This window comes from Cupressus sempervirens, chromosome 3, assembly GCF_028749045.1.
Source record: "Cupressus sempervirens isolate cs-2001-9-10 chromosome 3, ASM2874904v1, whole genome shotgun sequence".
Lineage (NCBI taxonomy): Eukaryota > Viridiplantae > Streptophyta > Pinopsida > Cupressales > Cupressaceae > Cupressus > Cupressus sempervirens.
The window spans coordinates 472,615,044-472,631,830 of NC_143120.1; the positions used below are offsets into that span (position 1 = coordinate 472,615,044).

At 37.3% G+C, this 16,787-nt stretch overlaps 1 protein-coding gene across 3 annotated transcripts in view; it reads left to right on the forward strand.

Moving 5' to 3' along the window:
- Positions 1-16,787, forward strand: part of LOC149567191 (ubiquitin C-terminal hydrolase 12-like) — a 166,516-nt gene that overhangs the window by 55,793 nt on the left and 93,936 nt on the right. For all 3 annotated transcript variants that reach the window (XM_089820373.1, XM_089820372.1, XM_089820371.1), the window contains exons 10-14: positions 6,791-6,865; positions 7,159-7,237; positions 7,338-7,484; positions 7,590-7,670; positions 7,913-8,032. In XM_089820373.1, the coding sequence (XP_089676499.1) occupies positions 6,791-6,865; positions 7,159-7,237; positions 7,338-7,484; positions 7,590-7,670; positions 7,913-8,032 (502 nt within the window). The remainder of the gene's footprint in view (positions 1-6,790; positions 6,866-7,158; positions 7,238-7,337; positions 7,485-7,589; positions 7,671-7,912; positions 8,033-16,787) is intronic.

Below are 16,787 nucleotides of genomic sequence, written 5' to 3' on the forward strand. Positions count from 1 at the left end.
TATGCCTCAACCCTTTGCACGCCCAAGAGTTATTTGAGAGATGGGGACTCGACTTCATTGGACCTTTAAAGACTAGTTGTGCTTGATGATGTCAATATATTGTGGTCGCCACAGAATGTTTAACAAAGTGGGTCGAAGTACGCGCGTTGACAGATAACTCAACACTAAGTACTACGAAGTTCATTTACGAACAAATCATAACAAGATATGGCATCCCAATTCAATTAACAAGTGACAGAGGTCGTCATTTCGTGAATCATGTCATTAAGCTATTAACCATAGAATTAAAAAAATTTCATGCACTGTTAAGCCCATATTATCTTCGGATAAATGGTGAAGCAGAGGTGACTAATACAATTATAGTGGGCTTCATCTATAAGTCTTGTGGGGTCAAAGGTGAGGACTGGGAAGAGAGATGACCTTCAGTTTTGTGGGCCTACTGGACTTCTTACAAGGTGTCTACTATTGATGTACGGACAAGAGGCAATGGTTCCTGCGGAATTCATGGCATGGGAAAGGCTTTATAACTTGAATAAGCTAGACAAGAAAAGAGCCCTGGCACAATGGGCAACGGATGTGCACAACAATGGAGGAAAGTGTGGCACGACAAGCACCTCTGGTGAATGAAGTTCACACCTGGACAATAGCGTTGAAATTTAATGGGCGAAATGAAATAAAGCCTAGGAAATTTAAAGTGAAATGGCTAGGCCTGTATAAACTACGAGAAGTGGCAGCGAATGGATTTGTAAAATTGTGGATACTTGATGGTAGAGAGATTCCATACGTTGTCAATGGATCGAAGTTGAAGGTCTACCACAAGAGGCAAGGAAGCCATCACTCGAAAGGGTAAAGTAAAAAAAAATTTAAATTTTTTTTAACAAAAAATAAACATAAAAAACACGATGACGAGTCTCGTGGACACTACGTGTCTGCGATATGGGACCCACAAGAAACCCTTGCAGACGCAATTCCACGCTTATAAACATGGGCCGCGGGGGAGTTAAAACTACGACAAGAAAAAAAAAGGGGTGTTTGCAAAAGGAGAAAACTCTTAGACCGCTTGCCGAGAATGCTTTCAACTTTCACGGACATTGTAGCAACCCCTGCAGAAGAGTGCCTGAGGTTATAAATATGTGCTGAGGGAAAGATTGAACACATTTCGAGAGGGGGAAAAAGAGAGTGAGCTGCGGACATAGTAGAGGGAAGTTGTTAGTTGGCCGCAAAGGAGGTGGAGTAACTGGCAAACATCGAGCAAGGTTGTAGAGGAGGAGAAACCAGCGCACCAAGTACAAAACAAACTTGATGCGGATTGGAGCATCGTTCGTGGAAGTGTAGACAGGGTGTGAGGGTTGTGGCCTCTTCTGTAGAAGTATCCGAAGGGCAACACTAATCATTTTTGTTGCAACACAACAAGAAATAGTTTAACAGTCTAAAGTATGCAATCGACAGGAAAGAGACGAAAGTGGAAGGACCATCGGAAGCAGAGGGTTCTGATGGATAAAAATGCAAGAGTTTTGGCTTCAGGAGTTTGTGTTGCAGGAGTAGGACCAGGAGCCCTGTCCAATAACAAGAAACAAAAGGTGTTCGAAAGTGTAGCAAATTGGTTGGGTGGATATTTCTCACCGCACAATCTAGTTTGTAGGCTTGAATGGCAGTGAGTGTAGGCGATGGTGGCAAGAGATGCCGGATTTCGACGTCAAGAAGTAGATATTGGTGCGTGTGCAAGTGCGTTGGGCTATTCAACTGCTAGTATTTTCCATACGGTTGTTTGAGTCGGTATTGAGAACTATGATTGAATCATATAACAGACATAGCCGGACGAGCTCATTTGAATATAAAAAGTACCCTCCCACGATTTCATTCAAAGCCCATGATCTTACTTGGTAACTAGAGTCCACGGTATTCTCGGTTAAGGAGGCCACAAGGTGGTAACCGCGAATCACAAACTTCCCCAAGATCGAAAGGAGTACTAGGAGAAGCTGGTAGGTCGAGACCTCACAACGCAGGAATTTGATTATGTCATAAAGTGTACCAAGAGTAGAGGATTGAGATGATTTCATCAGAGAAGGGCATTGGCAGTGTATCATGGATGTGATAAAGAGCTGACTAACAGGAGCAATTAGGGCTTCAGAGTTCACCTTTCCACAGATTGTTTTCAAAAATGGCATCATGAATATGATGGTATATGACTGGGCATGTGTCCTCGCCGATCACATGGAGGAATTTATGACTTTGCAACATCGCACATTTTATATGCCCCACCATGCCATTGGTTTGTTTTTAGAAGCCGCACTTCATCAATTTCCGATGCAGGGAGAACCTCCGGTATTCTATTGGCAATACTTGGACATCGAGGGCACAATAGCTGGCTAGAACAAAATGATGCAGGGGTTGAGCATGGGTGACATTGATAGTGACCGTGAAGATACTTCCAAGAGTGAGGAGACTACTTTAGAGAGCAACAACTCTCAGGCCGAGGACGAGACAAAGGTTACCCAGACTGTGTCTTCGCCTAAGTCATCGTTTGCGCCGCCTCTATTACCCATGACAACACGTTTGATACCCACCACTGCCACTCCTTCCATTCCACCATTCGACCAAAGGAGGCCACAGATTGATATGACACCTACTTCGGTGCTGACCACAGAGATTGAGCAGGTGATGGGGATAATTGAAGTGCCCTCCTAGGTAGCTGAGAGTGAGATAGCTAACGTTGTCCTTGACCAGATGAGCCTAGATGTAGTAGAAGGTTCAATGGAAATACACTAGGTAGAGGTAGATGAGAGCAACTATCCCGAGCCCCAGGTCAGATTAGAGGTCATTGGCACCGAGGCAGTCATGACCGTTGCTTCTTCTCTTTTGGCAAAACCAGAGAGCGTGGTGCAGTTGGCCCAACCAGGGATGGCGGATGTCCAGGTGATGGACCGTTCGAGTATGTTACTGAGACAGTAGTTTTGATTCACTCTTGCTGACATTGGTCCCTTCATTTGGTCCCCACGATGGGAAGCGGCTTTGAGCAGAGCACCAACAACAACACCATAGGAGGAGTGTCCACTATCTGAGGATGTGCCCGATGAGGAGGCTGTACTGAAAGTGGAAGTTGCTGCCACAGGAGGCATGGAGATTGATTCAGACCAGCAGATTAGGTAGGAGAGCTTTTCGTATGGGTCGGATGAGGAGAGATCTCGGGCATACATAGAGCTTTGGAGAATGTGTTGGAAAGAGAGCAGGTGATTGGACAACATGCCTTAACTAGAACACGAGAATTGCAGCTAATTCGGGCCTACATAAGGTGAACATGCCCTGAGCAGTTTCACTCTTTCTTTGAGGCAAGAGGGTGGCCATTAGTAGAGATGCTAGAGATGCTGGCAGACTGGGCTACGAAACTCGAGTTGGAACTGGTCACCAACACTATGGTGAGGCTCGCACATGTAATAGTAGTGGCGTACAAAGATGCCTACTATGCTCAGTGGCGTGTGGTGATAGACAAAGTGGTGGCTGAGAGGTTCAAAGAGGTCAAGGTGAAGGCCCGGGAGGAGCTAACTACTCATTTGGCTAGCCAACAAGTAGCTTGGGCGGCAGAACGAGCAATGCTCTTACAGGATAAGGATTTGGTGGAAAAGGGGCTAGAAGCTAAAGCAACTTGTACGCAAAGGGAAGCTCAGGGCATGGAGGCAATACTCTTGTTGAAGGAGGTCGTAGAGGTCAACACAAGGACTCAGAAGGATTTGTGCATCCACATGGATCAGGTCTACGAGTTGCACTAATGGCTGAACACTCTAGGGACACCACCTCCTCGTTAGTCTCTGTTTTCTTAATATATTTGTATAATTGTCTCCTATTTTGTCAATTTTGAGTTGCCAGGAAACGACTTTTCTTTTTGGAGGGGATGATGTTGTCGGGAAAATGGGTAATTAAATGGTTGGTACGTTCAAGGAAGTTATACAGATGCAACGGTTCGCCTTGCATCCCCTAGGGCACTATATGTATGCACTGTTCTCTTGAATGAGACACACTTATATGGAGAAACTTGTATGTAGCAACGAGTTGATGAATACAATGCTGTTATATTATCTTTCTATCCATTGTTGAGTACTTTACGTATGTGTGCAAGTAATCTCAGTTAACCCTTGAGGGAAAACAATATTTCAATCTATTAATGCCTCCCCCATTATATGTTTAACATACAATGCCAACATGTCACAACTCCTTTCTTATGCCTAGGAATGACATGTTTCCAAGACCTATCTCTTGCTACTGCACTAGGGTCAGCATCAGGATTAGTTTTAGGTCTTGTTCCACTACCCTTAGGTTGAGACAAGATGTTGTTGCTGCTGCAATATACCATAAACAAAAATAAATAAATTAGAATATAGAAAATCCAATTTACAAACACTAGGGCTGCTTACTTTTCATGTTTTTCATCACCATAAAATGGAACAAATCTAAAGAGTCAAACCACATGCAAATAAAAAAAGATTCATGAATGTAATTTTTTTTTTGCAAAATAACAAGAAAAAAATGTATCTTACCTCTTCAAAATTGCTCTAGAAATGGAAATGTAACCCAAGTTTCAAGAAGCCTTCTATAAATGCTTCTGTTAACTCTTCTCAAAGCTAATATGCAAGCTACAAAGTGGCACAAACAATCAGCAACTGATAGATGAGAGTCAACCAATTTGCTAATCTATCTCTGAAAAACTCTCAACTCTTCCCTCAACTCTTATTTCTCTATTATTTATGTTTGCAAGTGAGAGTGTCACCTTTTTAGGTCTTTTATTCATGCTTAGCATACAAAAAAATGACCAAAAAAAAAGTTTTCTTGTCTTTTCCAAATGCTTTCTGCCAACCGAGTCAGGGTGGGGAGACTTGGCGAGTCAGTTGAGACTCGGCTAGGACTCGGTCAAGTTCGAGTCTTGAGGCAATGTGCTTCATTTTGATGGGCTCGCCTCGAATAACAGGTGAAAATCACCTTATTGCAAAGTGTAAACAAGATCTTACATCTGAATGTGAAATGAAAGATTTAGGTTTTCTACACTACTTTTTGGGGTTAGAAGTATTGCAGAAGGAAAACTATAATCTTCTTGAATGAAGGCAAGTATACTAGCAATATATTAAACAAATTTGGCATGATGGATTGTAAACCATTGTCCACACCAATGGAGACAAATCTTCTTAAGCTCAAAAGTGAAGCGTCCGAATTTGAAGCTACCGATCCTACTACAAATAGATCATTGGATCTCTAATGTACTTGGTGAATACTCGTACTGATATTTGTTATGCTACAAATGCATTGAGTCAATTTATGTGTGAACCTAAGAAGATCCATCTCATGGAAGCCGAGCACATTTTGAGGTACTTACGAGGCACTATTGGACTTGGTCTAAAATATGACCATGTTGAGCTACAACTTCTTGGATTTTCTGATTCTGACTGGGCCGGGGAGTTTTATTGATTAGAAGAGCACTGTAGGATGTTGTTTTAGTCTTGGATCTGTGATGGTATCTTGGTTTAGTAGGAAGCAATTTGCAATTGCTTAGAGTTCTACAGAAGCAAAATACATAGCGACATCTATGGGAGCTCGAGAAGCAGTGTGGTTATGGAAGTTATTGGAGGTGGATGTACTCTTCCAAAGTATATATATATGCAGACCTCGATGGCTGTGGGAAAACATCAATTACATTGGCATGCGATTACCACAGCAGATTAAATATTATCATTGTCCTTAATATAAACCTTAGGCATAGGATCAAGTTGTGTGTGTAGTGAACCCACCCTTAATGGCTTCCTAACCTTGCCTTATACCACCTTATGTATTGCCACATGTGCTTCTATCTTCTTGCATCCCTTTGTAAATCATCCATATTATTAGTCGTAAATATTGGGGACACATCTTTAGTGACCCAATTTGATTATAGATCAATGTCATCAAGGTCAAGTGTATGATGTGTATCCTACACCTCTACCTTATTTTCATTCAACTTAAGGTTGTACTACACAAATAAGGTAATTCGAATTCTTTTTTAGTTGGTCTATTGCATTTTTCTTGTGTGAATGAGCTTAAAAATACTTAAATTGTGCTCACAACTTAAAGTGCTACAAGACTAGGATAAACTGTGGATGGTTAGCTTTTGAAGAGGTTTTTATGCTTAAAAATCTTTCCACTTTAAATCTACAAGTGCATTAGAACTTTAAAAAGATTTTAGTAAACTTAAAACTTAAAATTAAACTTAAATTAACATATATGTATTTTTACCTAGTTGTGGAGTGGATCCCTTATGAATGCATACCAATGAAGAAAATAATCTCCTTTCCTTCTTCTAATAAATTGCCAACTCATTGTGAATGATGCCTTGAAATCTCTCATTAAGGACCCAACTCTCAAAAATGACCAAGCTTGAATGTTTGAAATTGCAAGAATATGATATTGTGGTATAAGTTGTTCTTTTCTAATACCAGTAAATTGTGAAGTGGGAAGAAAATGCACTGCAATTTTAGCCCTTCCAAAAAGATCAACTCTTTCAGTTGATGTCATGGTAAATGCCAAGCTTGATTTGGTAATTTTGGTTTTGGTTCATTCGAAGGAGAATTAATAGAATATTTTCCATTCTTTTTTAGATGACTGGTGTTGTATAAGGTTGTGTTTCCCCATTGTGAAGTGGACAGTTATTCTTTCAAGGATTAGCTCTTCAGACACTGTTGGCTCTTCTTATGAGTGAGATTCTTGTATATTCTTACAGTTAACAGTGCTTATCTTTCTAAGCTGATTTTGTATTTTTTTTATGTGGCAGTGTATTGGTTCACAGTGGGGGTGTGCATGGAGGACATTATTATGCTTTTATCAGACCAACTCTCTCAGATCACTGGTATGCTAGTTGGACCTTATATTGGTTTCTGGGGGTTTGCACTACTAGATAATATGGGGGACAGATTGAGTAAAGTTTATGCTGTTATTAAACGAATGACGATTGTAGTTGTTCAGAATTTCATTTAATTTTTTTTATTGGACTTAACTGATTGCAATACTCCCGTTTTTATTGGCAAATTTTGACATGTCTCATACATGTGATAACTCGGACCCCATTTATTGTTTTTATTGTCTGAAGAGGCAGTCAAGTCATTTCATACATTTTTAACTATATCTGAGGACTATGCATAGGTACAAGTTTGATGATGAGCGTGTTACAAAGGAAGATAATAAAAGGGCCTTGGAAGAACAGTATGGTGGTGAAGAGGAAGTAAGGATCTTTCGCATTTGTAATATATGTTTTGTTTATATGAAAGTCATTGATTGTATATACTACATATATCACATTCCTTTTACTGTTGTTATTTCAGCTGATACAGACAAATCCCGGTTTCAACAACACTCCATTAAAGTTCACAAAATACTCAAATGCTTATATGCTTGTGTATGTAAGAGAGAGTGATAAGGACAAGATTATTTGCAACATTGATGAGAAGGATATTGCAGAGCACTTAAGGGTGATTATTTTTGTCTTACAGTATTAAATTTTTATTTTATTTCTTTGTATCTGTTGAAATGTTTGGTTGACTTTGCTTTATGCACCATATATCTGTTTTGTGCAGGTGAGATTAAAGAAAGAGCAGGATGATAAAGAGCAGAAGCGGAAAGAAAAGGCAGAGGCCCACCTTTATACAATTATAAAGGTAGATCCTCATTGATTACAACACTCGATATATTTTTAGTGATTTGTCCACTGTTATTTGAAAAGTTCTAATTATGTGACAACTGACTAATAGCTATAAAAGCGAACGGAAATTTCTGTTAAAGAACTTAAAATGGCATTTACTTATAGCTTAGGATGGGGTTGCAATGAAGCTAACAATAATGCTTGAGCATCAACAGACAATGTGCAATGAGAATCAATTTTATTTGATTTTCCTTTCAGGTTGCCCGTGACATTGATCTTACTAATCAGATTGGCAAGGACATATTTTTTGACCTTGTAGATCATGACAAAGTACGGACATTTCGGATTCTGAAGCAAATTGCGTTTACATCTTTCAAGGTATGCTTCTGGCTCTGTGATAGATAAAAACTGTGTTAACATTTGTAGATATGTTTTAGTATAATGAGCTGCTAACAATTTTAACAGTGATGTATAAGGTCTTTCTGAAGCATTTTTATGTTGTCAGGCTCCCCTTCCCTGCAGTTAGATTTAATTTAACATTTAGAACTTGATATTTTTGCATGCCAGAGGCATCATTTTTTATATTATTCTCTTAAGTCTTTCTTATAGAAATAAATATCTTCCTTTATGAAGCCATGTATTAACTGTCGTTTGTGGGAGCTCTAAAAATGCAATGAGTTAGCAATAACTGAAGTGTACAAACTTACTAAAATGCTGTACACTCATCCATCTGCTGTTATAATTGAATTATCGATAGAAAGTAGATTCATTTATTTGAAATGAATAAAGCACAAACACGAGTTTATGTTCACATGAATGAAATTTACAATGTGTGTGATGAGCTAGGGTTATTTGACTTAGTTAGGGTCTCTAAATCATATACTTTTAACAAGCTCGAAAATCAGCAAAAACCTGCCCGACTTGTAGTATTCGGGGGTCAAAACCCAGTTAAACACAATTAAAATCAGTGGTGTTTTATAAAAATCATGGCAGTTTTCACATAGTGATCATAAAAACTCACTTTTTTCCTCTGTAACTCACCTAAAACTTGTCTACTGTTAGTTATGTTGCAATTATCAACATAATAGATCCTTTGAAATATAATTAAAATTGCACCTCTTGCATTAATTATGTTGATTGCACCTTAAGTCTTTAACTAATCAGTGTTGAAGACTTCATATAAGTTTTGGGAATGGTAATTAGTCTTCATATAAGTTTGCTTGTTTGGATTTGGTGGGGACATCACATCAAACACAGCCTGGTTCCCTTTTTTCCTTGCACTTGAAACATAATCCCGTTCTCAAGTATTCTTCCCTTTCTTTGCAAGGTAGGAAGTGTTTTTTCCCTTTGACCTTTTTGTAAAATGATTTGTTATGAACGTTAGGAGGTTGTCTCTTTGAAAAGTTTATGTCCTTTGTAGGTGTGGTGTTTGATTTAAGTGCCTTTTCGATTGCATGCTCAAGAGATGTAGGATTGAGGGCACTTACCAAGCCACATATACTTTCTTATAATCCCCTGACAAATAGGCAGTTAAGTCTACTGTGAGATACTTTGGTACCATAACTAAAAGCTTTTGGAATTTAGTGTCGTACTCTATGGCTTCATGTTGCCTTATTTGAGTTAGCTTGTTAAAATATGACTCGAGGTGTTTTTGATCAAACATTTCGATAAGTTTTCGAGTGAATTCATCATATGTCCTTATATGTTGGTGGTCTTGGGTAATAATGCCATGATGCCATCAATCACCGGCTGTCCCTTCCAATTGGTGTATGGCAAGTTTTATAGCGTCTTCCTCTGTCTATCTTTTGGACGCATAAATGTGTTATGCCCTTTCCAAAGCCATGAAAATTAGAAATGGTTAATTTACTTATCCTTTGTTTCAAATTTTTGCTGGGTTGTTTTGCTTTCCAGTTGGAGACAATTTGCGTTTTAGCATCACAATATAACTTAAATGACATTTCTCCTAAATCTGGAATTGAGTCTTGGGTATGCTTCCACATTTTCATCAATAATATCCATGTTTGGATTATTATCTTCTTCCTTTTCCATGTGATCTTTGCTAGGTAAGAAGGGAGGTCTTGTTTGCCTAGGGTTTGATACCTCTGTTGAGATGTATTTTTGGAGTGTATGGAGTTGGTATCCCTCCCATTGCTTACCGTGGTTGAGAATTATTGTTACTCATATTTTCAATGGCTTGGAGGAGAAGTTGGGTTATTCTTTCATTTCTTTTATTTTGCTACATGAGAGCTTGAGTGGTTTGCCCCATCAAAATCCTTAATTTGTTGCCCATTTGTTCACCCATTTCGTTCTTTGGTGTAAGATTGTTGGTGGAAGCAAGTTTCCTCTTTTCTCTTTCTAATGCCTTTCGAATGCTTTGGCTAGGTTGCATAAACTCTCTTTCACAAGATGGCAGGAATGATGCTTTGCTACCAATTGTGAAGTCCCCTATTGGGTTTTTTTCTCTATTTTGCCCTAGAACTCCCAAATACGGTGTAAATGACCTACCTTACATCTTGATTTAGATCCTGCAACCAGGTTATTTATCACTATGAAAGATGAAGAAACATATAACATATGATGTAATAAAGAGAATTCTTGTCATCATTGTAATTTACACAATGTGCATGTAGGATTCAATAATACTTACTTTAACAACCTATACTTATGATGAGTTCCTTGGAATACATATAAAGTGCCATGAGCTTGCTTCTTTCTGTCAAGCCCAAGTGCATGGAATGATATCCACCATTTAATCTCTTGGCCCCACCCAAGGTTCTTACTTGAATGGAACTTTTGCTACTTGCATCCGTTATTATGTATTCAATTCTATCCTCCATGATGAGATAGTTTGCAGATATCATAGTGCCAAGACTAGTAATGCATAAATATATATCAGTAGCAATATGTTATCTGCGTAACGTGCCTACTTACTATCCAGTGGAAGACAAGATAATAAATTTGCCAGATCAGAATGTGCAATGCATCATACCAATGACTTGAGCAGTTATAAGTCTGCCAGTCTAGTTTTATGAATCGTGAAGCCTCATAATTTCTTTCTTGATCAAATGCCTCATTCTCTTTTCTTCAATGGTCCTGGTTGTCTCCGCTACCTTGAACTTATATCTTATCATCCTTCTCAAGACGTGACTTTTGGACTGGCTGCCCTTCTATGAGTGTTGGGTCTTTTCATTGATGCCCCCTTTATTATTAAGTAGTTATCATAATTGATTTCTTGCAATCACAGCTCTTTAAGGATTGCATGTCTTTAACCAATCAGTTAGTGCTTTGCATAGTTGAGTTCGCTCCTTAGTTAAGATCATTGCTTGGAAAAGATTGCCTTATTGCTATATTCTAATTTCTGTTTGATATTGATCCCATCGCTGTTTCAGTATTACTCAGCCAGTGTTCATGAATAGTGTTTATTGATTGTTCTCGTAAGTGATGGACATCCACTTCATTGTGGGGCCATACCATAATAGCGGTTTGATGACATTTGCCTATGACTTGTACGAATGTTGCCAACTTTTTTCTGCAACCTAATGTTTCTTGTGATTTTGATATATGTACAACAATGTTGGTCAATAATGTACAACAGGCACGATGATCGTACATTCGTATTGATCATATAAACTTCCATAATTTTGCATACTGTATTCTTTGAACCCAAGAAATTTTTTAATTTTATTATGCAACAAACCTTATCATGTCCTATGTGAATTTATAGGTTTCTTGGTTTTTTGAGCTCAACAGTGAGGTATTTTGCACCAAGATGCACCTTTTGAGAGCTTTTGGCAGAAACTCTCCGAACAGAGTAAGAGGAATTGCACATGTGGGGCTTGATATCATGTAATAGTTGTTGATCAATTCATAATAACCCAGAAACACTTGCAACCAGATCAACTTTCCATATAAGAGAGAAATAGTGGAAATGCTATGAATTAGATAATTCATTTGTTGCAAAAATGCAACTAGTAAAATATGCAATAAGGAAAATCTTGTTATAAAAACAGGTTAAATTGGAGGGCATACTATGATCATGACATGTGTCTTAATTGTATGATATGAGACACAAAATGTAATGATCTAGTAAGCTTAAGTTTGTAAGTGCGAGTAGGATCTGATATGAAATTAGTTAGGTAATTTACCATGCTCAAACAAACACTTACCAATTTGTTGCTTGTTGCCCTTGTCTTTGTTTCTCATGGATGATGTCGATATTTTAGCAGTTGGAACAAATTTGGAATTTTGTGTGGGAAATTTTTCATTTCCACGCAAAGGGTGTGAAGTAGGCTTCTATATGGGCTTATTCTTATGCGAGGAAAGATTTTACTTGAGCTTAGCCTTTACTTAGTCTTGAATCCACTATTGAATGCTTGCACCAATTTTTCTCAAGTCAGGAACTCCATCTTAAATGAATAGGTGGTGTTAATTTGCTGATACATTTAAGAACCTTGTATTGCCTTGGGATGTTCGGTGGATCTCATTAGTTGTGGGCATACTCTCTGGCTGATTGCTTGTGTTGCTGTGTTATTGGAACCATAGTTGGAAAACTCGCCAAAAACAAAAATTGGCAAGGCCCAAAAAATAAATCAGGGAAAATTTGGCCAGTTCTCAGCAAAAACTTGGGATCTTAAAAATTGCTTAGATTTAATTAGACTCTCTTTTTTTTTGTTGCAAAATTTAATGAGAAGATGCATCCAAATGAGTCAATAAATGAACACAAAAAAGAAACAAGCTTAGTCTAGATATACTTAAACACAAAGTGGGTACAAAATTGCATTCTCGTGAGGAATTCTGATGGCTGGAAGAAAAATATTATATAATTTATGTAAAAGTAAATACATCGTTCCAATTACATCTTCCTCTTCTTAGCACTGGGCGTGACTGTGCCTTCTCACTCGATATGTCTGACTCATTCTGTGGCATCCTCATCCTGGATGTAGCTCATCCTCTAGCTTCTCATGGCACTAGAAATGACTACTCATTCAACTCAATGTCATCTAGTGTAAAACCAATTCGACTCCTTCCTCTATAGCCTACCTTTCCAATTCATTGATGTCATCCTCTTCAAAAACTCTGCTTCAAATGTGCCTCAAATCAGCTACAAATCAATAGAAATCAGTTTGTAAGTGTTTGGCAGACTATTGTCCCCCTCAACAAAATATAAGTGAAGAATGAGAAATGAAATTAATTTGGGACTTTTTTTGCCCTGAAGTAATATAAAACTATAACCAAGTTTTCGACAAAAACTTGCAGAGTTTTTGGTGCCAGTAAAAGTTTTAAAAATTTGCCAGGCCAAAAAACTCAGCCAATTTTTGTAACTTGGGGAGTACTCTGCCAGTAGTACATCCATGATCGGAACTTCCACATCCTTGTAGTGTCATGAGGTGATAGTATTCCACTTGTAAAGCATAGACATAGTAATGAAGTCCAAATGCATTGTTAATCATTACATATTTGAGTTTGCTACTTCTGCCCAATGCAGAAATGAGTAAGTTAGAATAGATGCTATAGATAGCAAGGCCGAGAATGAGAATTCCCATAACCAAAATGGGTAACCACATTGGAAAAATTTGCTATGACTATTCTTCTAGTATCTGATCGTCAATGTTAAAAAAAAGTTTATATGCATGATATAGTTCCAAGATGTTGCAAATTAGTCATAGATCAATGCATGAACCATAATTTGACTGATTAATGGTTGAGATGCACGTGGTTGACATTCTAGTTCAATGGTCTCTAGAGGAAACACTATGCAAGTGTCATTTGTGTGAGGTTATTGTCTACGTGGTTAACCTCTTGGTGCTCACAAAGAGTTATAGTTTCATGCATGGTAGTGTAAGGTGGTTTAGAGGTTTGCATATAGTTTCATGCATGGTAGTGTGAGGTGGTTTAGAGGATTGCATGCTCACCCAAAGTGATGTTGAAGTTTGTATGTTGGCACAAAGTGTCGTAGCCATGTGTGGAAGAGTGGCCGAGGCTTGTGTGGCTGCACTTTTGATCAAGAGTTGGTAGTGAGTCACAAATGTTTAGAATTATTTTGAGCACAATAAGGCTCGACATATTCCCTTTTAATGTTTATGTAGTAGATGTAATGGGTTGCTTAAAGGAATATTCTCGTTTATAATCTGGTTGACATTTAATTTTAACCAAAATTGTTTTGAATTCTTTGGTTTGATTTGGATAATGATATTAGATATCAGATTTGGTTTGCCATTCCTTTTTATTCAAGGGTTAGTGTTTTGGGATCCTAATTTAGGACGTAATCAGAAGTTAGAGGGCATTTATATTATCATACTTTGACATGTGATCCATTCTAAATAGATGGTGTTCTAGTACTTTATTTAGGTCGAGTTTTCTGTTTTCCCCTTTGAATCAGGAATGCTTTTTAAAGTGGCAAACTTAAATCTTTGGGTTAGATAACTCAAGTTTTTGAGAGATGTCTATTCTTGTCACGTAGTTTGTGCCAAAGAGGATTGTCTCTTTGGGTGTCCCTTGATTTTGAATTTAATGGTATGTGTCAGTCTATGGCCATGTCTACTAACCAGATTCCTCTATTTAAATGTTTCTTGGGTGCCTCTCCTTGCCTTTCCCCCCACAGGAATGATTTATGCATTTATAGAGAGGGAATATAAAAACAATAGTTTTTATGTTGCCTAGACCTTTCTTGTCATAACCCCATAATGACATTTAACTAATGAAAATCTCAACATTATTTTAAATATAAATATATGTATTCATTTCATCATTAGTGAATCATCGTGTTCCATAATTATAATGTTGGCCATTTGCATTAACACAATATAAATATTATATTGAATTAATATATAAAATAGGAAATATTAGTAAACGATAATATTTGATAAATGAATATAACAATCATATCTAATGTAGTATATTTAAATAATCAAATTTATGATAGTATGAAATAAAGTAATATAATAATAAATGATTATCATATTTAACATATGGTTTTCTTATTTATAAAAGATAACATTCTTATAATATAATAATATAAGTCGGGAGTCAAAGGGTCATGCCCCCCGACCACAAAAGGAACTTATAAATAGAAGGAAAACGACGAATATGGAGAGGGCAACAAAAATAATAATAATTAATAGAACTCCCTCACACGGAACCCGCAGATAGAGCAAGATTGGATACAGAAGTTCAAGTCCAAGTTGCACAAATGACATCAATTTGAACGGGGAGATATATCCACCTAACAAAATACAAAGGGAATTGCTGTAGATGCTGCCTACACACATCCACATGGACAAGGAGCATCGGATCACGAGTAGGCACCACTGGCTGCATAATCCACTACTAGCTGTGTGAATGATATCTGAGCGAACTAAATAGACATTGATTCAAGGAAGCATGGACCCCAACAAAGTATTAAGAGAATCAGGTCATGTACACTAAATAAAAGTAAGGTAAGAATGATTTAATTAAGTTAAGAATCTTTCAAGCCAAAGAAATATATTAACCATACTTATATATACATTACAAATAAGTAATATATTATTAAAACAATTATCCGTGGATTTATGTAATGTCCCCTTTTTGCAGCATTGGAAATATTGAAGACATATTTTATATAATGTTAAAATTGCCTATGAGACGAAGACTCAAATTATTAAAATGTCAATTTAATGTTATAAAGAGGGCAAAAGGTCAAGGAGGAATAAGACGAAATGCCATGAGGAAGTTGAAGAGCCACAAGGGAATAGGACGAAAGCCAGAGGGGAGTAGAAGAGGCATAGTTTGCGTATTAAAAGGGAAAGAGGCTTATTGTTGGATATGCTTGATTTATGATTCAGTTCAGTTTTTCTCTCTTGTGAGAGTTTTTAGAAAGCTTTAGCTTTCAGCTAGTTTGAGGACATTGCCCCTCGTGTTGGCAGACAATAGATGCAAACCTATTATCTCGGGAAACATCAATTCAGGTGTTTTCATTCACGTTTATAGGTTCTTATTATAGTATTCCAATTTGACTGTTAATTTGTATTTAAGATTGGGTTTTATACTAGTTATTGTATTGTTGTATAATACAATAACGTGTTATGGAGTTGTATGAGAGTTTTCTGGTTTTATCATTGTGGGTCTGTAGTGCATTTCTATATGCTTGAAATCTTGAATATTACTCTAAAAAGAACGAGTTTTTATGTATTGGAGAATCTACTGGTTTTCTACTGCTATTCGTAATTCCTATGCTTTTTTTGGTTTAAGTTCTGAATATCAGTTTTGAGGAAACAATTAGATAACTATTAGTTGGATTATTTCCTATGGTTTACCTTGCCGGTTTGTCTATGATACGATTTTATGTTTTTACGATATAAATGCTATTCCGGAAAGAAATCAGTAAATCTCTGGTTGGGGGACCTTACAGTGGCATCAGAGCCTTGAGCCTGCCATCCTGTCGGGTACAATTAGAATGTATAGTCAATAAGAAGGTTTCAGATTTTCATAGAGTTTTCTTTAAACAAGTTGGATCAACCTACAAGCTTATCATTGTGGAAAGTTTACCTCAATAAATAACATTGTCGGAATTAGAATATTTTCTAGTAAAAGACTTATGCAAAGATGTGACACAGTTCCTATTAATGGTGACTAATACCTTGGTTAGTAGCAATATTGTATTTTGTTGATAGTGGACTTTGTTTGAATTCTGGAGCCGACCCTTTTAACCAGTATTTGACAGCCAAAATATTAAAAAGGGGGACATTATATTCTAGTCTTATTTTTGCACAATTGACATTTCTCTCCAAGTATACCATTATAGACTGCAAACACTTCTTCTCCAAAGGCAGGTTATGTATCTGTATAGGATTGCAAAACAATCAAGAATTTACAGAGTACTGGACATGGAAGGGTTATCAATATCTTCATCTGAATGGACATACTAGTGGAAATGATCGGGGAGCTCTTATTGAGCAATTTAACAGACCAGACTCATTGATCTACAGGCACAAGCAAGAGCTCATAGGACTGGCTAGAAACGTGATATTAAGTCTGTGTGGTATGAGTAGGCTTTTATGAGTTTTAATACAGTTGGAAAACTCAAGCTAAGTCTTCAATATATACGACAGTGTTCTATAGCTATTAGAAACATGTTGTGAAGTTAGTGAGAGTG